The sequence below is a fragment of the Ciconia boyciana genome, chromosome 4 (genome assembly GCF_034638445.1).
Source record: "Ciconia boyciana chromosome 4, ASM3463844v1, whole genome shotgun sequence".
NCBI lineage: Eukaryota > Metazoa > Chordata > Aves > Ciconiiformes > Ciconiidae > Ciconia > Ciconia boyciana.
The window spans coordinates 14,350,948-14,378,308 of record NC_132937.1 but is presented as its reverse complement, the minus strand read 5'-3'; the positions used below and the strand labels follow the sequence as shown (position 1 = coordinate 14,378,308).

The window sequence follows — 27,361 nt, the reverse complement described above, 5'->3', positions numbered from 1 at the left end:
GTGTGTGCTGTCTCTGACATGGATCCATCCAACTAACTGAGTATCTAATGTAGACATCTACATCAGAGCAAGCTGCAAGTTGCTCTTGACAGTACAGCGAGCCTAGAGGACTTCAGTGAGTACAGTCAATGGAGATCTTGTTTCATCCAAACGTAATCTACATTATGTCAAATGATTCGTAACTTCAACTCCACTGCCTGTGAGAGGCAAGACAACTTGCTCAGATGTGCACTTCTCAAATTAGCTAAGAACAGCCCCACATTAAGTGACCCAAGAGATACAGATGATACTATCAGAGGAAGTTAAGAAATTAGTTGCTGTACGTATGCAGTTACCATGCAGCAACACAGTTAGATGCAACTACTCCCCTTCTTGGAAGACTGGCAGATTTGCTAGAGTTCTCTAGAAACTACCTAGTAAACACCAGTTATTTCTTGGCCAGGAAAAACAGTCTCTCCAAAAATAAACACTGACTTACCAAAAGTAACAATTCTCACTGTGATTTACTTTTAAAATAAACAAACAAACAAACAAACACCAAGCCCTTTTTTCTGTTATATTTATTGTTCTTTTGGGAGGCACAATGGAAATCTCAGCTTTCGCTCACTTTCTTTTCCCTTGCAAAACAGCAGGGTACACGTTATAGCCATCAATCTGCAATCAGCATATACTTCAGAAGGTCTCCAATTAAATTTTCACATTTCCTGATGGTAAGAGAGGCACATGTGCAGCAGTAGCTGAAATAAGAATAGTTTAAGCAATACTTGCTTAAAAAGCTGCACTGACTGCTATTTTAAGGCAGGTTTGGTGAAAGTTTGACAGGCAATTTCCTCAGGAAATTAAAATAATTTTGCCTACAGAAATACATTAACTTAGATTGAAAAGAGGCTTTTAGAAAATACTTCACCAGTGTGAAATTATATTGATGTTACATTTCCTTTAGTTAGAAAGACATTAATTAATCTTTTTGTTCAGAATTCAGACTTCTCAGCTATTCCTTTACCTTGCAGGAATGGCACAAAACGAAGGCATGATGCTTTATTGTCACAAAAGGCAGAAGTTTCTCAGGGAATTAGTAATTCGGGCAACACTGCAGTCTCCATAATCTCTCAGGCTGTGTTCTCAATGATAAGAGCAATAACTTGTCCACCACCAATGCAAGCTGACCCAACTGCATATTTCCCGCCACGACGCCTGTACAGAAAAAGTAACAGTGAAAATTATTTACATTTATGAAACCGTAGTAGCTGTTGTCCTGATTTTATGAAAGAAAACTAGCTACCAACTAGATACTACTAAAGATGGTGTTTTAGAATGTGCATGTTGTTCTTTTTCTAGAAAAATATCATGAAGCCTCAACTGATGTTGAAATATTTCTGTAGAAAAACAAGGAGTTACAGGTCTGAGTCTTTTACCATCTAAAAGATGGTACATTATATTGTTCTTAGGAATACAAAATGGCAAGGAATGATGTTACGGGATACTTGTGGTTTCAACACATAATAAAAATGGCATAAGTAAAATATAATTTTATTGCCAAGGTAGTTTCTAAAAGCTAAGTTTTCTACAGCCACACTCCAAGAAACAGTTGTCTGCAAGGTGCAAATTAACTGAGGCTTTATGGTTGAACACTAACATAGTGTTGCAAGTACAAGCAAAAAGATACAGTGATCTCTGCCCTGAGGGGAAAAAAAAAAAAAAAAAAAAAAGGAAAATTCAGATTAAAATGGTGCTAAGCATATCAAGCAAGCCAAAAGAGTCAAAATTTCTGAAAATGGACTAAAGGAGAAAGAAGGTGATGACAAAGCCTTTTAAATGGACCCTGTTAAGAAAAGAACAGACTTTGCTCAAAGGCCATTTCAATAACGGAAACCTTCCCACTGACTACTGTGGGCTTGGATCAGATCTAGAGGAAGCAAAAAATCCTGTAATGACAATGGAATGGAATAAGGGTCAAGCTGCAAGACGTGGACTACAGCACAAAGGTAACAAATTTGTACAGAATGCAGTACACTTTAGTGTGGAGAGTTTTAAGTCAACAGACTGAAAGATTTTAGTCACACAGTATCCATATTAAAAATCTTGTGCAGGCGTAAATACATCAGCATTGCATTCCCTACCAGCAGCTATCGGCTACATACATACCTTAATTCATGAATCAGATGAACTGTGATCCGTGATCCTGAAGCACCCAAAGGATGACCTATAGCGATGGCACCTCTGTTGACATTGTTTTTTTCAGGGTCAAGGCCCAAAACTTTTTCGACAGCTAGATACTGAGGTGCAAATGCCTCATTCACCTAAAACATCAGAGAAACAATACAACTGTTCATGTCTGACTTTCCACACAAGCTTTCAGCAGCATCTGTGCACACAAGATTAAATGAGGTGTGCTTCTTCTCCAGGTCATTTTGATTAAGAAAAATATTAAACACTGTGTTTATAAAAGCGTACTCAGACAACATACAAATTGTCAGGCCAACCCAATGTAAATTCAAATCCTTCTGGCACATGTGACACAAAGCAAGTATGTAGCATATGTTATGAAAAAAAAAGATGTGGTATATTCTGATGCAATGTGTTCATGAAGAGCCTATGGCTCTGACAAAAAATGGCCTTGTTCACAAATGGAGAAGTGTGACTAACTTAAAACATTAACAGTCCAGCCAACAGAGTAAGACCTCATGTCACATTAGGATATTTTTTTCCATGGAATGCTATCACACCATTTTCAATTTCCACGTGCCTGAGATTTTTGTAATGACTGTGCAACTGTGTGGTAGAAACTAGATGGATAGAGGTCAGGCAGGCAAGCTAAGATAGGTGGGCTCCAGATATGCAGAAACACCTACCTTGTGATGATGGGCTACACGTATGAGTGGAATGTTTCTGCTAAAAAGATCAGGAGTAACCTCACTGTTCATGTTAAAACTCCTTACCTCTACCAAATCCATGTCCTTCAGGGTCAATCCTGCTTTCTTCAGAACCTCAGTAATTGCAGGTACAGGGCCTATTTGGAAATTGTATGCACAGTTAGTTAAATAAAAAATAAATAAATAAAGGCTCATAAACATGTTATACATAGGATAGCTTCATAAAGCCTCATCAGATCCCCTCCCATGAGCCTCTGTGCAGCCAATGAATTCTGGATATGCCACTCACCTGCTTTATTAGGTGGTAAGAGAACTCCTAAGTCTCAAAACTATTTGGCAGCCTCCTCAACACACTGCCAGGGAAAGTTAGGAGCGTCACTACTGCTGCACTGCTATGCTGGTAAACATACGCATTGATTTAAAGTCAAGAGAACTGACAGTCCCCAGCCAAATAAAATAACTTCATGACAGTTTTGAGGCATTCTCCTTTCCGGTATTCTTGGTTCAGCTTATTCCTTCCTCACAACTTGCAGCCTCCATGTATACAAAAAAGAAAAATGGAGGCTGTTCTAGAGTTTGCTGGTCATGTGTTTAGTTATGGGTATTGTTGGTTTAATATAATTTATCTGAAAATCTTCTAGTCAAAAAACCTAACAATAAAATGTTCCCTTGGACCCAGGTCCCAGACAACCGAAGACAGTAAGATTTTGAGAATATTACAGAGTTTGGCAATAAACCTGTTCTCTGGAAGAAAGCTGACATCTACAACCTAGTATAATCCACTAGGGGAGATTAATCTCAAAGCACAGCTACCTAAGGAAAGAGACACTCAAAGAGAATTTGAAAAGGCTAATTAGATACATGCTTGTAGGACAAAGATATTGAGATGTTAGATGGTAGCTCATCATTAGACAAGAAAAAAATAAATCCTAAAACATTAACAACCCTAAATGCTATCTCACTACCAAAAAGTGGTGTTGAAAACTCATAGCTCAAAGAATAAAAAACATAAAAATAAGTAAATGACTGAAGAGACAGAAAAATTAAAAGAAGGGCACAGTTTAAAGCTCAGTAGATTATCAGAAAGCCTCAGGCGGCTTAATACTAGACTCTAAATGCATCTCATTACGGACGGATTTTAGTATGCCTGTTATGCGTAATGGGAGGGTCTCGTGGACAATACAAAGACCATTAATGACAGCTAAGTAGACTTCTTTTCCACTTCTCTCTCTCTTTTTTTTTTTTTTAAATAATGAATTGTCTCACTAGACATTGTGAGGCAGGACTCCCTATCACTATCAGTATGTGAAAGGGCAGTTGCTCAGTCTGAGCTCCTCTTCTCAGATCTGTTGCTGTCATGTCGATGAATCTCATCTGGTCTTTTTCAGTTGCTGGGGACAAGCTGTGGTGTTAAGGAGTTAGGATACTAACTGTTTCTCCATACGATTTATGGAGTTTTTAAACAAGCCAAAAGAGTTGCCTGACCTAGAAAGAATGGGCTAGCTTACAAAGCACAATGACAGCATGAAGTCTAGCGAAAGAAATCCTCCCTCTACATTTGCTTTGAAGGTTGTGTTAGTCAGATAGTCTGATCAAGAAAAGAAATCTGACAATGCTTCATTTGCATTCCTACTGACACATGGAACCAGTCAACAATGACCTCTCTGAACAGAATGGCAGAAAGGAAAAGCGATGCTGGGATACAATGCTGTCTACAAACTAAACAGAAGGGAAAAATCCTGGGGTGTCTGGATTGGCTTTGAGGGTTTGTTTGCGTTAACAGCTACTTGATTAGGAAGCATAAAATATGGGACTAACAAAAAAAGAGAAGTAGTCAGTTTGCCAAAATAATACCTGAACAGATGTGTATCCTGGAATCCAATCTTAGCTTGAGCAACTGAGTAACTGCTGAAAGGGGTACACATAGCCAATACTCCTTCAGCAAGAGGTGAGGAAGACAACTCATAGTTACACATTTAATAATGGGATTTAAAGCTTACAGGAAACTAAAGTGAATTTCAGGAGAAAACGGGTTTTTAAAAAAAATCGAGAGTGCCTATTTTCTTGACTTACTAACTGAGAGAGTAAAAATGGGAAAAAAAAAAAAGGTACCTGGGGGACTATAGTTCAGTGCTAATGCTATAGGTCAGGCACTGCACATCCCCTTTCAGTCAAACTGAGGAGTAAGTCAGTCCCTCTGCATAAGAGAGATGGACTGATGCAGTGGAAAGGACCGTCTCTCTGCAGTAAGCCACACAAGCGTCTTCAGAGCTACCAGACTCAGCACACTGCAGCCTCCCTTTCTTTCCTTTAGAATGCCCAACACAAGAATATTTTAATGCTGCTTGATGCTGTAAAACAATGTGCTTTATTGCAACTTACCAATGCCCATTATGGAAGGGTCACAGCCAGCTGAGTGATAGGCTACTACTCTTGCCAGAGGAGTAAGGCTGTGCTTTTTAAGTGCTGATTCACTGGCAATGATGACTGCACCTGCTCCATCACACACCCCCTTGCATAAGAGAGAAAAGCATTCTTAGTGGAGAAAGTACAAACAAACAAAAATCCCCACACTTTAAACTAAATACACCCCTCAAAAAAAGCTTGAGTTCAAGACACTATTATTAACATTTAACAGACAATTGTATTAGTGTTTATTCCAAACAACAAACCACAATTTTTCACTATTCTGTGGACTGAGAAAGAAAGTTAAATACAGATGTTTAATTAATTTCAATGTTTTAGAAAAGTAAAATACATTTTTGCCACTTAAAGTCTCCCTTACACTGGAAACATCATACTGTACACTTGCAAGAACACCATTAATATTGGATAATATATGTACTATTAATTATAAAGTATACTTTACAGACACCCATACTTACTGCAGCTATGATCTATTTTAGGCAGGAATTCAGATTATATGATCACATTGGTCCTTCTGGCCCAAAGAACATTAATCAATTGATTAAGATAATGACTGTAAGAGGATCAGTCTGTAATGACATGCTGCTAAGCACCCAGTCTACGCTAGGTAAGAGCAAAATGTGGTTTGAACTACAGAGGATACTAATTGTGGTAAAAAGATGAGCAGCAGCAGCATGCCCACTAATATAATGCATGACTTGTAAAGCAAATGTTCAGTAATCACTGCCCCCAAAAGGAAGCAGAATGGCTAATTCTACATAGCCACTGCAGGTATCAACTGCATAACTCAAGGCTGATGAGGAAGTGTCAATGCCTCACTAAAAGTTTACATCAAGTTGTGCGGGAGTGTTGATCTGCTTGAGGGGAGGAAGGTTCTACAGAGGGACCTGGGCAGGCTGGATCAATGGGCTGGGGCCAATTGTATGAGGTTCAACAAGGCTAAGTGCAAGGTCCTGCACTTGGGCCACAGCAACCCCATGCAACGCTACAGGCTTGGGGAAGAGTGGCTGGAAAGCTGCCCGGCGGAAAAGAAGGACCTGGGGGTGTTGGTCAACAGCTGGCTGAATATGAGCCAGCAGTGTGCCCAGGTGGCCAAGAAAGCCAATGGCATCCTGGCTTGTATCAAAAATAGTGTGGCCAGCAGGAGTAGGGAAGTGATCGTGCCCCTGTACTTGGCACTGGTGAGGCCACACCTCGAATACTGTGTTTGGTTTTGGGCCCCTCACTACAAGAGAGACATTGAGGTGCTGGAGCATGTCCAGAGAAGGGCAACGAAGCTGGTGAAGGGTCTAGAGCAGAAGTCTTATGAGGAGCGGCTGAGGGACCTGGGGTTGTTTAGTCTGAAGAAAAGGAGGCTGAGGGGAGACCTTATTGCTCTCTACAACTACCTGAAAGGAGGTTGTAGTGAGGTGGGTGTTGGCATCTTCTCCCAAGTAACAAGCCATAGGACAAGAGGAAATGGCCTTAAGTTGCGCCAGGGGAGGTTTAGATTGGATATTAGGAAAAATTTCTTCACCAAAAGGGTTATCAAGCATTGGAACAGGCTGCCCAGGGAAGTGGTTGAGTCACCATCCCTGGAGGTATTTAAAAGACATTTGGATGAGGTGCTTAGGGACATGGTGTAGTGGTGGTCTTGGTAGTGTTAGGTTTACGGTTGGCCTCGATGATCTTAAAGGTCTTTTCCAACCTATACGATTCTGTGAAAAGAACAGTGACAATCCACAGAACCAAATTTTAGGACAGGAGGAGACTGAAGGATCCCCTGCCATCTTGGGGCTGGAACAGTCAACCAGGGGCACTCAATTGCAGAATTACACATCATTTTCATCAGGAGACACCGCTGACAGCCAAAGGTGACTCAGTGAGACATAAATACAGTGACAATAAATTTGGAGAACCTTAGAGGTGGCACTTTCACAACCCAAGGCTTTGACGTACTCACTGAAGCATTCCCAGCAGTCACCGTTCCATCCTTTTTAAAGATAGACGGGAGTTTCGCCAGTTGTTCCATAGTGGTCTGGGGTTTTGGGTGCTCGTCCTTTTGCATGCTTTCTTTCCCCTTTTTCATTTTCACTTCAATTGGTGCCATCTCAGCATTAAAATAACCAGCATCATGAGCTGCAACCACAAAAAGGAAAATAAAAGGACTCTGATAAAAATATCAAGATGATTGCGCAGCATGACCAATAATCCTATTTTCATGTACACACAACTTTTGCTCTATTTTAACCAAGAATTCAGGGACAGTACTGTTTATGCTTTATTTTGCTTAAATAGGCTGGTTGGTGTTTTATTGTTTCTTTGTTTTTTTAGAAACTGGGCAAAAACTCTACAAATATATTCTCAAACTTCTCCAAAGAAAGTCTCAAATATTAAAGTGTTATTTCAGCTTTAAATAACTGTACTCTTCTTTTTTTTTTTTTAAACCACTAGATATATTTTTGGTACACATCCCCCTGTATTGTTACTTTATTCTACGGCTCTGTCACATATCAGAGGGCCAAGAAGCTGTAAATCTCACTCAGAGGGGAATGTGGGAAAAAATCCTGAGCCACATTTTCACTGTTGATAACAAGCATAAGCTATTGTATATCAATTAAAATCCTGTCCAAGCTGCTTCTCCACAGGATCTCACAGTCAAGTCATGATCTTAGAATGGGATTCAGCTGCCTAAACAACCTGAGACAATTCAAGACATTGTAGGTATCTAAGATGCCCATAAGAGCATCTGGCCACATCACCTAAGATGACGTTCGACGCCAATGTTCAGGCAACTAAATGCTACCTTTTGTGTCCACAATATTGATGTGAACACACAGATTTACAACCAATACAAATCCTGTCTCCCAAAACTGAACCAAGACTCCCAGCCACTCCAAATCATTCCACAAATGCAACTCTAAGGGATTTAAAACTAAGACACTGCAATTGCCGGATCTGATGTTGTTTAGCTACCTCTGAACTTTCTCAATAAATTCTACAAGGTCTTTTTCTTTCCTGATTAGCCACAGGACTCTCTTTAGTGTGGAATAAGATGAACTGGTCATAACAAGCAGAAATAAAAAAATCCAAGGCAAAATCCTAGCAAACAAGAAAGAAGCAAAAGCCTCTTCAGGGGCACAGTTTCTAGCAAAGGTTCCAGGAGTGGCAGGAGTTAGCTAACAAGATCAGCAGGGAAGGTAACACACGATTGAGAAAAGCTACAAAAAGCACTGCTACACGCATTGAAAAAAAATACAAAATCTTCCTTCGAGAGTAGCAGCTGTTAAAAAGCACCATCATTAGAATCTAAAAGTATGCTTAGATCTTTGCTTCACCTTTGCTATGTTCACCTTTGGGTTGCAATGTACGTTGAAGTCCCAGGACGACCACTACATATTCTACTGGCTTTTGGCCTACCATCCTGTTTACACTATCAATCAATTTCACAGTAACCCAATGCCTCTGAATTTTGGGTTTGGCCACGTAAACCACCCAGAGAACAGTTTAAATGTAGGTCCTGAACAAATATCCCCTCTTCAGATTCCATCTGCTCTAACTGTTCAAGGGCTGTAGAATAGCATATGATTTGCAAAAGGAAGAAAAAGGATTTAGATCAATTATAGCACAGGCTGGCACGCAAGAAGGATGTGGGTCGCTGTGGGAGAGGACTGTTCTGCAGTGGAGAGGAAAGAAAGGAGGGGAGTCAGGCATGCCTGGGACAATGCTGCCCTGCTGCAGGGAAGACAAGGGCAAGGCATCCCACCAAAGGGGCACCAACAAGCTACATTCATGAACATGAATCCTGTTCAGGCAGGAGGTGACATGTGACAGGCCAACGGCATTTGCTGCCTGAACGGCTATTGAACGTCCCCTAGGAAGACGCAGGAAGCCCGCGGAAAGGGGCTGTTACTTAACCTGCTGATAGGCACAGCACCTGGCCCAGTGTATTCAAAGTCAAACAAGTCAAAGTCAGTATCTGCAAAGTCAGTATCTGCATACAAAGAATACAGTATCTGTATACAGTATCTGTATACAAAGTCAGTATCTGCAAATCAAAGGACAAATTACACCAAGATGCACTAGCTACACAAAACTTAAAAATACTTTGAATCAATGCTAAAAACTGACTAGATTTGAAACTAGGATCATATAAACACTTCCATTCCTAAATTTACTAACCAGCTTTGCATCTCTGTTGCGTTTTGAATGTGTATCGGTCACAGTCCTCTCACGTTATGTTGTATTTTGCAGCCAGATTTTCAGCTGTAACTGCCATAGGTATTTTAACATGCGTATCTGTTAGACCTTCCCACAATGTTGTGGTATAATAGCTGGAGATGACTTAGAAATTAAACTTATATTCACACTTTTAGGTAAGGTACAGCATTGAAGAAGATTCCCAGGTGGAATGCAGCTGACATGCAAGGCCATTCCATGGAAGTTCCCTAGGCCTGCAACATTAGACGTCGGTAATGTCAGGGGAACTTGGTGTGCTGACTCTAAGAAGGTACTGTTTGGAGGGTGGAGCGGTGTGGAGACGCCGCGGCCAGGCTCTGCAATTAAATGGGAACTCAAAGGTATTGTGTGTGACCAGTAAGTTGCACATTTGCTATCCTGGGCCAACAGCCTGCCATGTTTCTGACAAAATGCTGTCCTTTGATGAACTTTGCTCATTATAACATCATTATAATACCAAAACACACCTCCATCCCAAAAGCTACCCGCCTCCAAGGTGCGACCACCCCTCACTGAGCTTGCGCTCTGAATTTTTCCTAGCCTATACCTTTAAAAGCAAAGCAAGAAAACTTTACACCAATCCTAAACAAAGGTATGTATGACTAGAGTCACTCAAGCTCCACCCAAAAGGTGAAAAATAGTATAAAATGGCTTAGGAGAAAGCGAATGTTAGGGAAGACACCATTGTGTACCACTCTGACCTCTGGGATCAGTCGACGGGCTGAGCCTCTCTTCCCCCTCATTGGGACGCCTTTGGGTAAGAGTCGAACACTTGGTTATTCCAAGTGCCTCCCCGGGAAACTTAGAAATCTCTCTCTAGAGTTGCTTTATCATCTTTAACGCATTTATAGCCGGCAGTGTCACTCATACTCTTGGTATTTGCACATGCTTTGCAGACAGTAAATTTATCACCGGTAATCCAAAGAATCTGTGTATCTGTTGCTCTAATAAACTGCACTCTTTATTAATGTGGCCATGATAGTTCATGCAACACAACTAGACTGGGGGGTGCAGCGCGTTTAAATTAACACTGTCGCCTTTACTCTGATGAATGGCTGCATATACAATCCTTAGAAAATAACCGTTGACCAAGTCTGAGACTAGGACTGGACTTAGCCGCACCTAGACTCTTCTCTGAGAAGGAGTTTAGAAAGCAAGGGGGTCCTGTCTGAACCTTGTGACTCAACGGGAGGGTTCCCCCCCCCAGCCACTCCTCAGGCTCCTACACAACAGTAACTCTTAACGCAACAAATGTGTCTTCCAACTGCATGGAACATTATGAAAAGAAAATTATAAAGCACAGCAATATTAACATTTATTATTGACAGTTTCTAATTATTCAGCAGCCTCTTGGAAACTAACGTCTCTTTGTAAAATTAACTCAGGTTACCTACAGATACTTCATTTAAATTAGAACAAACAAACTGCAAAACAGTATGCAAGTTCTTGTGTGTTATTTTAGTTAATCTACGTTCTGCTCTAGTGTGGTTCTTTCCACCCATATGTAGCCCTGAGAGGTTTGGGAAAAGCCTATGATTCTTAGCATTTCAGCGTATTTCACTGCTGCATGAATTATTTATTAGAGACCTATGAGAAAACACACCTGTCTTTCTGGTTAGCAAGAAGGAAAGGTGAGGAACTGTGAAAAGACACAGCAGCCTACTGATTCTTTGGCTCTTTCTCTACTGTCAGGTAAAATCACCTTGCTTGAGTCAAAGGTTTCTGTGGGTAAAACATCTCAGGTGAGAAAATACCCAAGTCTAACTTCACTTAACCTGATAAAGGTAAGCCCAGTCAGTTCAGATGGGTTTTGTTATCTCTCTGTCACCAGTAAAGTTCTGCAAGATAAATCACTTACTCACCTGCAACTGTATAATTCAATTATCTTCATGATAAGAACCCAGTGGCACCTATGGACACTCAGTGTTATCAGCAACCTTGTGAAGGTGTTCTCTGTAGGTACTGAGGCTTAGTCACAGTGGCACACAAGATTCACAGAACAGAGTCAAGCATACTTCATATTCACCATTGTCATAATAGAAAAACAGCGTAGAAAAAACAAAGGGCTGAAACACTGAAATATCCTAATTTAGCATTTTGATGTCGGTTATGACCCACTGAATAAACAGTAATTATCAGAGCAGAACTGGATCCTTCTTGTGGTTTAGCCGCAGTCGGCAATTAAGCACCACACAGCCGCTCACTCACCCTCCCCCCTCCTGGTGGGAAAAAACAAACAAACAAACCAGTGATACAACCACTCGCCACCCGCTGACTGACACCCAGCCAGTCCCCGAGCAGGGACCGCTGCCCCCCGGCCAACTCCCCCCAGTTTCTATACCGAGCATGATGTCATATGGTATGGAATAGCCCTTTGGCCAGTTTGGATCAACTATCCTGGCTGTGCCCCCTGCCAGCTTCTTGTGCACCTGGCAGAGCAGGGGAAGCTGAAAAGTCCTTGCCCAGTGTAAACACCGCTTAGCAACAGCCAAAACATCAGCGTGTTATCAATATTATTCTCATACTAAAATCCAAAACACAGCCCTACACCAGCTACTAGGAAGAAAATTAACTCTATCCCAGCCAAAACCAGGAAAATCCTGCTGCAAATTTCCCACAGTATTCACTAAGGATATATCTTCAGAAGATAATGTAAAAATAATTTCTCTGTCAACGGATTTAACTTCAAATTACCATTTTTAAAAATGAGAGATGCTTGCAGCTTGGAGGTATACATGTTCTTTACCAATCTACCCATTGCTAGCCTCACTAGCTTTACCTAAACTGTGTATGCCTCTATTTCACAGCCTCTGACATCAGAAAATTTTTTATATTATATACAGTACTTTGATGGGATGTACCAAGTTAACTAAGTTTTGTGTCTAAGAGTTTATTGACATGTTTAACATGGAACAGGAGTTCAAAGATAGTTTTGGAAAAGTTAGAAAAATGGCATGCTTAACAAAATTGCCTGAACCTACTGTCTTGGTAATGTCTGAATACTGGATAAATGCTTTGAACAACTAAATCCAGAGCTAATCTCCAATAATTTAATTTGCAAGGATATAGTGTCTACAGGCCCAATACTTTACGTTGCTCTGTAAACATGACTTTATTCACAGGAAAAAGTAAAAAAAAAAAGTACTAGACCTTGAGTTCTTCTCCTAATCTGGTTCCAAATTGAATGTTTCAAACTGCATAAGGAGCCTGACTCATATTTTCAGCTCCGCCACACAGAACAACTTCCGAGTCATTAAGGCAAATTTCCTGTTGACAGAAAAACAAAACAGATCTAGGATTTAGTTCGCCATTTTTGTAAGACAATAACAACTGTTTTAGAAAAAGACCTTGTCACCTACAAAGCCACACACACAGAATGAATTCATGCTTAGCCATGCGTATATTTATGAAGGGTTTACCCATCTATTAATATTGGGGTCCGTATCTTTCATTACGTGTTCCTTCTTCCTTTCAGCAAGGAATAATTATATCAGTGGGGGAGAATATGGGTGCACACATATGACAGGACTGATGAACAAAGCCATTATGCATCTGCATGCTTGTGTGGTTAGGTTCACAGATGGTTGAACTTTTTTTTTGAGCTCCCAGTCTTCTCAAAAGGAACACAAATTTAACCTCAAAGCCTGAAACTAGACCTTACAGTTCTAAAAAAAATGGGACATCATTTTAGAAAACATTAGCCAGGTAAACTGCCAAAAGAAACCCCCAAAACGCACTAATTCATCATTAGCAAAGTGCACAGAACCTAAAAGCCCTAATTCCTAAATGCACCATCAGGCCACTCAAAAATTCTGCTTCCTTAAAATGATTCACTTGGACAGTTAAGGTTATTTGTGTACTGGAATGAAAGCAGATGAAATTATCTTGATATGCATTTGAGATGACTAGTTAATAATTATTATGACTGATTTGTAGTAATATGTGCTGAGATGCTTCCTATTGTTACCAAAAACTTTGTGCACATTTAAGCAGCTCAGAATAGAATCTGCAGCTTTGTTGTGTGCCAGAGAAATACAGAAACATTAGCTGCATTAGTGAAATGCCATCTTTGGAAAAGACCTCACAACCATACTTTCGATATAAGTGAGCAAATTCTCTGACCCATTTTTTCATTGTAGACCAATGTGTGTATAGCCTTTGCAGAAAGCACTAGAAAAAACAGTCAGATGGATATTATTGTAAACATGTAACCTTAACTCTACATTGTCTTCCACATGTTTTCCTCAGAGGATCAGACCTAAAATAATTCTCTAGCCAATGGGAACTTTAAAAAAAACCACCCAAAACCAACTATGTTGTTGCTCAAATATTCATAAAATACCCTTTAATTTTGTAAAGGCTAGTCACTGCTAGTCGTAGACCACTGGTCTGTATAAACAAGTGAAATAAAAATCACTGTACCATCTTACTCAGTGGTTTTGGCCAACTGCTCAAAGAGAAGTTGATTTTCTTCTATTTTAAAAGAAGTGACGCTATAAATTATCTAACCCATGAGAGGGTTTGGATCTTTGAACAAAAACATACTTAAAAAGCACAGGTTGCTGCTTACATAGCTAGCTAGGTGAGAATATAAACAATGATCAAAAGGTGAAAGCTTTCTGTTGTGGTTCTGGTGCCCAGTAATTCCAATTCATACAAACAGGATCACAGAATGCAACTATTGCACAGCTGAGCTCTATTTCACTGGCTAACACTTGTTGCATTCCTTATATTAAACTCAAAATAGCTATAATGATGATTTTTAAAACCAACCACAATATGGCACTGTGGAGGCTGAACTCCAGCACAAAACAATGCAGGACAACAGGAAGTCTCTACCAGTGGTAGCTAAAAATCCATGTTAAGACTCATCCCAAACACGAAGTACGCGTTTCTACACCCGTCTCTTCTCTCATGTTAACAGTCTGATAAAGGTTACAACTAATACAGAAAAAAAGAACTTTGTACCTGACATCCACTGGCAATGGACTGGAAACCAGAGCCACAAAGTCTGTTGACAGTGAGGGCTGGAACTCCCACACATAAACCAACATGTCTTGCAATATAAATCGCATCTGCGGAGCTCTGCAGACAGAACAAATAGGAGGTTTTGTTACACTCAAATTTCTTTGGGAAGTAAAAGTCTTGAAGAAAAGTCAGAATGGTGTAATTGCATCACTGATAGAAGATAGTGTATGTTCAACAGAAATCCTACTAGTTGTAAGAAGCATTCACTTCAAAAAGACGCCATCCTATATGATCAAAAAGGGCCAATGTCTTAACATGCATTTTAAAGAAACTGTGTCATAAAAGCTAAGACATCAGGCCAAAAATGGTACTACAGATGTTAAGACTGAAATCAGCAACTTAACAGTCTTAGGTTTTGCCTTATCCCTTATTTTCAAAACAGCATACACACAACAGACTGACATAAGACCAGATCCTGACTGGCAAGCAGCAATTACGTCAACGTAAATTAAAATTGCTCAGACTAACAGGGGAAGGCTCCCAAAAAACAGACAGAGTCAAAAATGTGGAGATGACATTGCTGCTTCGTATCCACTTGGTGAAATTTCATAACTGTGATGTTCTAATTGGACATTGGCCTGTTCTAACAATGAAACCTCATTCCTCCAAAGCTTTTCAAAGATGGTTATATCAGACTTCTATTTGAAAAGCAAAGTACTGCACACAGAGCAGCTTGCTTCTGAACCCACTCCTTTAATAAACCAGGCTCCAACATGAGATGAAACTAAATGATTAGGCTTCTGCATTTCAACTACCGAGTCAGCAGATGATGGCGAGCACAGGTACAGAATAAAAAATTATAACAGCACTACTATAGGTTTGTAATGGATCTTTTCCAAACAGAGAGAACACTCTTATGCTCTTGGGGATCATGCCCTAAGCTAATATGTAGTATAAAGACAAAAGTTCTGTGCACAATGCTACTTGCCAATGTGAGTTCAGAAAAAAAAAATTAACCAAGCCACTTCTGCTGAAGGAGGGGAGTTTAAAATGGTCATACATTCATAGTTATTTAAACTTAATCATATAATACTTAAAAGGAATCCAGAACTAAAAAAAATAACATCTATTGAGATGGGGAAGTATGATGCAAAGGAAAAGAAATGTAATTTCAACATGAAAAGACTTTTTTTTATTAGGAGAATGCTATTTTTATGTGAAAGCATTACAAGAGATTTGGATGCAGCAATTTTTTTTTTCTAGGCCACAAACAGTTCTTACGAAACCTAAAAAGTTGAATAAGAGAAGCTGAAATGGTAGCTGCAGAAGACAGAATAATCAAAAACTACTCTTTTGGCTGAAAATCCTTAAGAAGGAATACTGCACGTTTGTTCACTTATCATTAAAGTTCTCAGGTATTTGTTTCTTCTGCACCCTTGAAACACTCAGTGCAAAATAAGACTGCCTACCCTTAATAAGGGTGAAGTCAGAATACAAAAAAACCCCCAGAAATGATCTTTGCTGTCTTGCCCAAAACAAAGACCCTAATCTAGATATGTGGATAACTGCAGTTTTGCAATGCTGGTGCCCTGCATACAATAGCATCTACATCACAAGCTCTTTGGAAAAGATATGATTGTCCAAATGTCTCTGCCAATCAAGGCATGTATCCCTTCAGCTCAAAGTAAACTCATATTCACTAAAAAAAATTCTATTTAGAAAACTCAAGGGAAATGGGCTCAAATCAGTTAGTCTCCAGAAAGAAAGGGATTTATACATTTCAGTGAAAACTCACTGATCATTGAGTTCCACAGCTCAAGTCATTCAAATAGGAAAAACTTATCAGGGATTAGCAACTAACTGTTTAATGAATCCACATTTTTTAGAAGATCAGCTTGTCCTAGTTTAAACTACCCCTGGTACTAAAAAAAGAAAGCTAAGCCTTGCTCCCAATAATATCACAAATCATGCAGGGTATGTCCCTTAAACATGAACAGGAAACACTACACTATAAAGGCTACTTACCCATTCCATTTCCACCCCTTTGGTTTATTCTTGGCTGAAAAGCAGAGGTAACTATCTATAGGACCACACCAAAGGAGACGAATGAAATAATCACTGACCAGCAAATTTTCCATACTACCAACCTGCATGACACTGCCGACAATGACACTGTCAATGATCTCAGGAGAGACCTTGCCAGCAGCCAGAGCAGCTCGAGCAGCGTGTTCTGTCAGATTGGTGGCTGTGAAGTCCTTCAGCAAACCTCCATAGGTCCCAAAAGGAGTTCGCTTCACTGCAACAAAAGTTCATACAAAGGTTTTACTATTATTCCATAATTGTAAATCCATAATCGACACCAACCTGTCATTCCCAAGAAGGTCCCGAGTTCCTTTACCGTTTGAGGGAGGGGGGTTCTGCAGATGGCTTCTTTTCATTCCGTTCCTAATTCTCATTGTCCTCCAGATAGCTCGTATCCAAGGTAGGTTACTTGCTGTCGCACCATCTGAGCTTTCTGTTGAGAGATTCGATACCCATTCAGTCCCCAAAAGTTCAACAAATTAATAGTCCATTGAATACAATCAGACTTTGTTTCAGTTGCTATTAATAAAGTCATCCACATACTGTAGAAGAGTTCCGTCTCTGGAGGGAGGATCCCATGTCTCAAGTTCTCGTGATAATTGGTTCCCAAAGATGGTTGGACTGTTCTTAAAACCTTGGGGTAACACTGTCCAGGTAAGTTGGGTTTTCCTACCAGTAGTAGGACTTTCCCATTCAAATGCCAATAGGTTTTGGCTCTCCTTGGCCAGAGGCAAGCAGAAGAATGCATCTTTCAGATCTAATACTGTAAACCATACTTGATTGTTTCGTAATTTAGTAAGTAAAGTATAAGGATTGGCCACCACAGGGTGTAAATCTTTAAAGTTGAGGGGGTTTAAAAAGAACACCTTTTCCTGTTGGCCAGTAGCTCCCACTATAGTCACAAAGTCTTTACTCACAGGTATCAATTCTTGATTTAAAACAGAGAAAGAAGCACCTGTGTCTACTAAGAATTCTACTTCTTTCTCTTGTCTCCCCAGTCCTCCTCTACTTCCAGAGGGCCTTCCCCTTCCTCGTCCTCTAAATCCTTCTCTATTCACCATTCCTCTCTGTTCCAAGGCTGCCTCCGTGCGGCGGGAGGTTAACACCACAATCCTTCTGCCACTCCGGGCGATTCCGCAAAGTAAAAAAAAACCCAAACATATCCGCATACATAACCTCATCCCATTTTCCTTCTCTCCGTAAGAACAACACTAACTACAATATAGTATTGTAATTTAAAGATCCATTAAAGGGCCACTTTTCACCATCTTCTAATTTGTACAGGGGACACCACTGATTACAATATTTGATTAGTGTTTTCTTATTCACACTCCCACCTGGTTGTCCCCCTATCTCTTTCCAATGTGCTAAGATACATCCTAGGGGGCTTTTCTTTACAATACCACCACTTTGCTGTCCCCCCATTCTACCTTATTGATTCTGTACTTCCGTTATTCTCCCACAGGTTATTTTAATAACCTCAACCTGTCACACTTTATCCTCCCACTCTGACCATGTTCCACAATTCTCACATTGAATATCTCATCCAAATACAACCCATAAATTTTGGTCACAAATAAAACAATTTACGAGGAAAAGCGGTTCACATTCATTTTCAGGATGAGACACACAGGTCTCCAGGTTTTCCACACTCACTTTGCAGTCACACCGCGTCTCAGTCACTCACCAATCACACCAGAGTTAACTCAGCTCATTCACACTTAATTGCCGATTTCGCAGTGCCTAACGAATATATCCAAATTCAATACCAATAAACCAATATCCGAGTTCGGTGCCAGTAAATCCGTACCGCCAACAGTACAAACTCATGCGGGTTTCATAAGTGTACCAATACCAAAAAGCACATTATTGCAGAAGTACAAGGCTTAACCCGTGCCTGTACCAACGTACTAAATACCAAATGTATACCCTCAGGCACTAGTAGCCTGGTATACAGCGCTCAGCGTAGGACATCTACGACTTACGAGAACCTTCCAAATGACCGATCCCAAATTCCAAAACAGAAAAGATTTAAAGAATACTTTTTTTCCTTTAGATGGTCCTTGTCTGCTCCCGCAGTGATCCGATTGAGGCGAGGAGTCCCTCCGGGAAATCCCGGGGGTACCCTAGGGAGTCCTGTTCTCAGCGGGTCCTGCAGCCGAGCAGAGCGGGTCCCATCTGGGGTGCCAAACTGTTGCCGTGAAAAGCCGAAATCAGGACTCAATAGTCGGGATGACTGTTAAGCAGGTATTCTTTATTGCAGCGCTGGGCAGCACTGGGGATCGCTCTGCCACAAGTGCTCCGCCAGGTTAGCACAACACATCAGTTCATGTACAGAAAAATCATAGATATTCATCCGATTTCCTGAAAAGGGCAGTTTTATGGTGATGAGTTCCCGGAATTCATTTACATAGTCCAAGCATGCGCAGTAAAATTAGGGTTAGGGTCTTTTCACCCTCCCGGTGGTCTTCCATAGTCTTCCTCACGTTGTCCGCTAGTTGAACTTTGGGCTTCCTTTGTCCATATATAGTCATTGAGTTAGCTCATCAGTCCTTCGGCCTCGGAATGTTACAAGGGGGTGGATTTAAGCTAGTTCTTTGGTGCTTATCTTTGGCACAATCGTCCCGAGATCCTGTTATCAGTGATTTAATTAGGAAGCCTAACGAGCTTGCTCAAGGCCTGCTTAGTCCTATCAGGTAAGAAGTCACAGGAAATGTCCCACCATCAACTCTGCTCAGCAGGTAACCAAAACTGTCTTTGCAGGGGAAGAGAACAAAAGAGAACAAGGATGAGAGTGAAACTAAAAAAATGCAAGTCTATGTATCACAGTAAGGTCTTAGTCAGGGATTTAACCCTTTCATTTGAAATAGTCGATAATTTAAATAGTACAAAACAGTAGCTGGATAAAAGTTTTCCTTTTTAAGAGGTTTTGAGAACAACACTTGGCTTTGCTTCAATTGCTCCCTCCACTGCTGCTCCCCCCCCCCCCCCCCCTTGATTGTTTGGGGTAGAAAGAGGTCTGACTAGAGTTTTGTAAAGAAAATAAAATTGATGTAAGGGTAAGGAATGTTTGAATGATGAGTCTAACCTTTGCCTTTAAACTGAAGTGTTCTTTTGTCATATTTTGCAGTCTGTGAGTTGCTGTGCATCTGTATTTGCTTTTAATAGGCTGCGTGTTGGGTTTGGGGAAGACTTTTTTGGCTGAAATATGGTCTGGTGACTGCTGTTGTTTTGTTTGTGTTGTTTGTGCAGGCTTTGATACTGTGATCTGTGTTTGTCGTTTGAGAAACAGGTTATAGCCTGAATTGAAGCCTGAGTAGGCTTAAAATACAACAGTCTGAGTCAGATCGGTTACCTCTGGTTCTGCTCGCTTACTGAAAATGAGCAAATTGGGGAGGAAAGAAAAAGCTGGTTATAGAGAGCCTTTGTCCCCTTTGGATGGTTCAGAGTGCTTTCCTCCAGTTTGAGTTATTTGGGAAATGAGTTATCTGAACCTGTGAAGTTTTCCAATACACAAAATTTGTAAATAAGTAATTTGAGAGAGGTTGCACACCTAAATATCTGACAACTTTATTTGAAACAAAGGTTTGGAATTGTATCAGTTTTAACTGAGAACTTTCATTAGTTTCACAGGTCTGTTCTGTGAAAATAAACAGAAGCCTTAAATTCTAAGGACACCCATTGTTACATTGTTTTTTAGGTGGTATCATGGAAAACTCGATAGAGCAATTGCAGAAGAACGTCTTTGGCAAGCGGGAAAACCTGGAAGTTACCTTATTCGAGAGAGTGATCGGAGACCGGGTTCATTTGTGCTTTCATTCCTTAGTAAAACAAATGTCAATCATTTTAGGTGAGAATTAAATGTTTTCTTTTAAAACACTGTAACCTGTTTATTTGTGGTTTTAGAACTTAATACAATTGTTTTCTATACTGTACTATAATTTGATTTTTTTTTTTTTTTTACTTTTTATCTATCTATGATATAGCTCTTTACTAAGGTTTAATTGTTTTAAACCATGCTACTTAAAAATTCCTTTACAGGCTAAAGAATGAAAATGTGAGGAAACCAACATCATCAGAATAGAGAAGCTTGTCTAAAGCTGTTGGGACTAAATTTACAGTAACATGCAGGCTTCTTATTAGTAATCTGAGGAGATTGTTTTGAGTCTATTCCTTAGTTATTGCAGCTCACAGGACATACTTGAATGTCAAAGTTGTAGCAAATCTGGGTGTTTCCTTTATAAGAAAGAAATAACAAGGAGAAATAAAGAGGTTATGTATTTAATAATATGAGGATTTGCTGGAATCAGCTTTCAGTATGTGTTAGAATTAGTTGTTCTAAATACAAATAGCCCTTTATCTGAAATTGTAACCAGGATTATTTTACCATTAGCAAGTTATATACATTAATTTATTCTCATTTAGTGTAAATGAGATATGTTCTGGGAAGCGCTTGAATGTTAGTCAGCAAGTAGTGTGGTGCAGTGTGAAGTTTATCTTCACAAAACAGGATATCAAGTGCATCTTCAGCAGTAGAAAAAACCTTTGTCAGCTTTCTACATAACAAGAAATAAACAGAAAGCAAATTTACTTGCAAAGCAAACAGAAATAGCATGCTCATGTTTGCCTCATGCTGTTTGAGCTAACAATTCATGCTTCTCAGCTATACTAATTCTTGTTTGGGATCTGGTTACTATGTAGCAGTAGTAGAAAATTAAATTATGTTAATACTTGCTTTTAAGTGCTGTTTTTAAGAGTCTTATTTTTAATAACTTCTGCTTATTGTAGCCAATATCAGGTGTTGAATGTTGGTTCATGTCCACCATAAAATTGTTTCTGGCATCTCAGATAAAAAATGGGAAACCATTAAAGACTTTCTAAGAAAGGGATCCTTATAATTTTTCAAATCTTACAGAATCCTTCCTTCTTGGATCCATTAAAAATGTGAAGAGATAGCTATTCAAAGGAAACTAATTTGTTTGCTGATACTGTTCTTCACAGAACAGACATGCATTTGGTTTCATTTGTTGACTGCAGAGTGTATATGTTTTTGTTATTAGAAGGGCAGATGCGACACTCAAACATTTTTCAGCCTCCAGAATTGGCAGTCTTGAAGTTATTTCAGCCAAATATAGGGATGCATCCACTGGGTCCCACAGACTGGAAGCGTCACTTTCACCAAAGCTTGTTCTTTGCCAATGGCAGCCTTCCAAAAATGGGTGAAATTTCCATTGCTCAACAATCTCGCTGATATTTTGTTTCCTAAAAGTGATATTTTTCAGATTAAACTTTCCTTACATATTTCTGTTTGACTAAAATACCAATATTTTAGGTGAAAGTTCTTCAAATCCCTCCCCCCGCCAAGTTGGATATGGGCATATGTTCATGCAGCATATGAGTGACAGATAGTGTATGAGTCTATCAAAACTAAATTCTTTTTGGCTGAAGTAGTGTGTTTTTTGGCGAGTTGCGGAGTGATATAAAATATTGGGAAGGAAAAACTTTATCTTTTAATCTTGTCCTTCAGAATTTTCTGTGATTACAGAAGTCTTTGTATTTACTAGTCCTGTGTGTTCCAAAGAAAGGTTTCATTTGAGCTTGATTTAATAATAAAATGTGAAACACTAAATTTCATTTAGAAGCCTAATCTCTGAATAATTTACCATGGATTCTTATAAGGAATCTGGTAGAAAATATGCCAAGAGATCTAGTCTAGATCCTTAAAGTTATGTTATTTGCTGACTCCCCTTGCAGTGTTTTATGCTTAAAAACTTCAAATTTCATCTCAGAAGATTGATCTTAGTATATGTTTTACACTCCTGTTTGGGAGAAATAATATAGTTGAAACAACTGACCTGAGAAGAGAGATTTTTAAAGCAGGGATGTATTAGAATACTGACCTGTTAATGAAAAAGAGAATAAAAGTGTAAGAAACCAACTACAAATAAATAATATACGCATCTGAGTTTCTCAGCAGTTAAATTTGTTTTTTCCTTTTGTTTTTGAATTGTTCATGAGCTTTGTAAAGAAGTCAAATGCTAAATAGAAAACTAAGTAGTGTCAGACATGTTTAACCTTTGGTACTGTAATTTGTTTTGAAATATCTTTAAGATAACTTGTCTTCTGGAAACTGGAGAGAGAGGTAATATGATGTTAGACGTTAACTTTTTTCTTTAAGTGAAATTTGATTAGTTGACTAATAGTTTCTCTCAATTTCTTGTATATTTTTATCTTCACTGATCAATGATGTTATATATTCTTAGACTTCAGTTTGTGAAGGTATATCATAAGACTTCCTCCTTTGGCCCAAGCGCTCACCAAGCCACTTTCAATCCTTTATCAGCAGTCCTGGCTAACCGGGGAGGTCCCAGTTGACTGGAGGTTAGCGAATGTGATGCCCACCTACAAGAAGGGCCGGAAGGAGGACCCGGGGAACTACAGGCCTGTCAGTCTGACCTCAGTGCCGGGGAAGGTTATGGAGCAGATCATCTTGAGTGCCATCACACGGCATGTACAGGACAACCAGGTGATCAGGCCCAGTCAGCATGGGTTTATGAAAGGCAGGTCCTGCTTGACCAACCTGATCTCCTTCTATGACAAGGTGACCCACTTAGTGGATGAGGGAAAGGCTGTGAATGTTGTCTACACGGACTGTAGTAAAGCCTTTGATACCGTTTCCCACAGCATTCTCCTGGAGAAACTGGCTGCTCATGGCTTGGACGGGTGTACTCTTTGCTGGGTAAAGAACTGGCTGGATGGCCGGGCCCAAAGAGTGGTGGTGAATGGAGTTTACTCCAGTTGGCGGCCGGTCACAAGCGGTGTCCCCCAGGGCTCTGTGTTGGGGCCAGTCCTGTTTAATATCTTTATCAGTGATCTGGACGAAGGGATTGAGTGCACCCTCAGTAAGTTTGCAGATGACACCAAGTTGTGCGGGAGCGTTGACCTGCTTGAGGGTAGGAAGGTTCTACAGAGGGACCTGGACAGGCTGGATCAATGGGCCGAGGTCAATTGTGTGAGATTCAACAAGGCTAAGTGCCGGGTCCTGCACTTGGGTCACAGCAACCCCATGCAACGCTACAGGCTTGGGGAAGAGTGGCTGGAAAGCTGCCAGGCAGAGAAGGACCTGGGAGTGTTGGTTGACAGCCAGCTGAACATGAGCCGGTAGTGTGCCCAGGTGGCCAAGGTGGCCAACAGCATCCTGGCTTGTATCAGAAATAGTGTGGCCAGCAGGACTAGGGAAGTGATTGTGCCCCTGTACTTGGCACTGGTGAGGCCGCACCTCGAATACTGTGTTCACTTTTGGGCCCCTCACTACAAGAGAGACACTGAGGTGCTGGAGTGTGTCCAGAGAAGGGCAGAGAAGCTGGTGAAGGGTCTAGAGCAGAAGTCTTATGAGGAGTGGCTGAGGGACCTGGGGTTGTTTAGCCTGGAGAAAAGGAGGCTGAGGGGAGACCTTATCGCTCTCTACAACTACCTGAAAGGAGGTTATAGCGAGGTGGGTGTCGGTCTCTTCTCCCAAGTAACAAGTGATAGGACAAGAGGAAATGGCCTCGAGTTGCGCCAGGGGAGGTTTAGATTGGATATTAGGAAAATTTTCTTCACCGAAAGGGTTGTCAAGCATTGGAACAGGCTGCCCAGGGAAGTGGTTGAGTCACCATCCCTGGAGGTATTTAAAGGACATGTAGATGTGGTGCTTAGGGACATGGTTTAGTGGTGGACTTGGCAGTGTTAGGTTAACGGTTGGACTCGATGACCTTAAGGGTCTTTTCCAACCTAAACAATTCTATGATCCTAAAAATGATTGTTTTAACACTTTGCAACAAGAGTTCTGGTGGAAAGTATGATGTTTTTCCCATTTACTACATAATTTATCAGAAACTAGCATTCTGCAGGTTTCATAAAACTGTTGACTTCACAATTTTTACCAAAAATTATAGTCTTTAAGTAGATCAAATGTCTCGTTCACTTCCCCCCCACTTATAACTAAAGGAATAGTTCAGTCCCTCTGTCAGTCTTTTCTCCCTTCTCCAATTGCTTTTCCAGATAGCTCTTCGCATTTTCAAAGAAGTGTTATTGCTCAGGACTGCTGTCCAACTTCTGCGTTGCTGGAAAAATTCAGGTCCTCTTGATGCCATCAGTTTACATAACTGATTGTTTCTTTGGATTGTCTGGTCAAAAATATTGTTTCAACTTGTGTACTTTTTTCCCTTGTACAAATGACTCTTGTGTAATACAAATGTTTTTAATACTGTTAATTCTCTTACCTAAATCAATTATTTCTGACTGGTTTTAGAACTTGTATTGCATAGCAATATGAATAGACATGGTATTTCCCTTTTTTTGGTATGACAAGTGTGTTCACAAATCTGAGTACTAATATATGCACCCCACCACCTGGCAAAAAAACCCCAAAACAAACAAAAAACCCCAAACAGCCCCAAAACAAACACACGCACCCCCACACCCCAACTACATATGTTAGCGAGTAAGATGAACAATTTTATAAGAATTTTCTTTTGTGTTAAACTATTGAAATGGGTTTTTTAAGCATTTTTCCTACTTATTAGCAGGCTTTTTAATTGAGTACGTTATTACTACAAAGTTATTTCTTATTTTTTAGCACGGATACTAGACTAACTGTAGAAAAGTGACTAATTTTTGAAGGTATTTCAGTGTTCTACACTGTATAATTAAGTGCAGTTATTTGTTACCAAAATATATTGATACTCTGCCAAATTTATATAAGCTGTGTGTCCTGCATGATAGAAGTATTAATGCTGTTACCTCTACTAATGTAGTACGTCACTTGTCCAGGATGCTGGTAATTACATTCTTGTGTTTAATTTAATTTAGTTTTAGCAAATCTGCTTACTTTTTTGTAAATCTACATCTCCTTTACAGTCTTCAAATATTTTTGTGTTGTGATGTTTATCAGTAATTGATGATGAGATATTCATTAGTTAAGGAAGGGTGTGTGTGTGTGTGTATATATATGAGAGAGAGAGTTTGTAATATTGCATTTTGTTGAACGTAGACAGCCTACTTTAAAAACTCAACGTTATCCTAACTTCCTCTTAAAAAAAAATTTAAAAAAAAATCACAAAACCAACAAAAACCACCCCAACGATTTGTAGCAAAAGATTTTCTTCTGTCAAGCTTCCTTTTCTTTGTTAACAGGATTATTGCCATGTGTGGAGACTATTACATTGGTGGACGTCGCTTTGCTTCACTCTCAGACCTAATTGGTTATTACAGTCATGTGTCTTGTTTGCTGAAGGGGGAAAAACTATTCTTTCCAGTAGCACCTCCAGAGGCAAGTAGTAAAATTTTTAAGTGTCATTTACTTAAATATTTTAATGATATTAATCTTGCATTTGATATTTATTGTTTTCTATGAAAAAAGCATTTTAGACAGCTTCCCCTAGTTCTAGAGCTGTCTCAGCATATGGTGAAGTATAAGGAATATATAAACATGTTCTTACTGATAGAAATTAATGATAAAAAATGTTTTTTAATGAAAATCTGTAATGAGAAAGCTAGATATCGGGTATTGCAGTTATCTCCAAATGTAGTAATAACATTGTATGTAAACTGAGATAAACAAGAAAATGTGTGGTTCTTGGCTAGGAAAGAGCACCATTGTAATGTAGCCTCTAGGGTTTTACACTGACTTAATAAAGTATTTCAAAATAATATTACGATTTTGTAGCAAAGATTTCAAAATACGCATCCTGGAAATAACCAAAGTTCCTGAAAGCTGGGCTTCTTTCAAGTGACTCTCCTTAAGACAATATCAGTAATTAAGAAAAAAACCAAACAACCAAAACAAAACAAAAACACCCCAAAACCACCCAACCCAAACAAAACAGCCCCCCCAAACACCTGCAGACTGTGTCGTCATTGTCCCCCCCCCAAATAAAGAATGTTTCTGAATGTTAGACTTTCATAAATTTCCACTAAGTTGAAGAAAGTTTTAAAGTACTCTTTCATGGGAATTACGTTATTGGGTAATTTGATTTTTGGAGATAACGTGACTGATAATGTTACAAGGCTAGAAACAAAATGAGAGCTTTTGTAGATAACTTTAGGAATTAAGCATTTCCAGCTCTTACTATTTTTGACCCTTTGAAAACTTAAAACTAGTAAGGGGTACAAATGACTGTTACCAGTCTTTTGCCTCAGAATAGCATAATGTTGGGGAGAGGAAGTCTACACTAGAATGAAAGGGAAAATTAATATCTTTGCACTCTTCTCTTAAATTGTAGCCTGTGGAGGATAGAAGGAGAGTTCGAGCAATTCTACCTTACACCAAAGTGCCAGAAACTGATGAAATAAGGTATGTTTTAATAATAGGTAGAAGCAATTGTGAAATTCTTGGGGTATTTATAAATACTAATGATTTCAGTATATGTTCACTATGCAAATACTTTCCAATTGCATCTTAGACTTAACGCTCTGAGAGGTTGAAGGTATGATGCCTCTCTTTCTTTTTTGTCTCGTCATCTCTCTCCTTGTCTTTTTTCACTGACCTTGGTGTCTGCAGAGTTGTTTCTCTCACTCATCTCTCTTCCAGCTGCTGTTGCACAGCAGTTTTTTCCCCTTCTTAGATATGTTATCACAGAGGCACTACTACTGTTGCTGATTAGCTCAGCCACTCCTGCAGCACCCCCCCCACTACCAAAACCTTGCCACGTAAACCCAATACGCGCACTCTCTCATACCTTTTTTTTTTTTTCCTTCTGTGAACTGCTTATTCATTTCCTTTCTAACGTTGATCTATCAAGAAAATCTAT

General features: G+C 39.7%; 1 protein-coding gene and 1 long non-coding RNA gene across 2 annotated transcripts; one reads left to right on the top strand and one right to left on the bottom strand.

Moving 5' to 3' along the window:
* Positions 1–732: 732 nt before the first annotated feature.
* Positions 733–16,792, bottom strand: ACAA2 (acetyl-CoA acyltransferase 2; the record flags this gene model as incomplete). Its single annotated transcript, XM_072859634.1, is given in 10 exon segments — positions 733–1,194; positions 2,146–2,300; positions 2,940–3,010; positions 5,256–5,385; positions 7,243–7,418; positions 9,462–9,598; positions 10,772–10,782; positions 12,669–12,785; positions 14,487–14,603; positions 16,634–16,792. Coding segments are annotated over 10 exon segments (1,158 nt in total), but the record flags the coding sequence as incomplete, so codon positions are not given.
* Positions 16,793–20,278: 3,486 nt separating this feature from the next.
* Positions 20,279–26,896, top strand: LOC140651393 (uncharacterized). The gene is made up of 3 exons (XR_012042386.1): positions 20,279–20,418; positions 25,746–25,881; positions 26,834–26,896. It is a non-coding gene; the product is annotated as an uncharacterized lncRNA (long non-coding RNA).
* Positions 26,897–27,361: the final 465 nt, after the last annotated feature.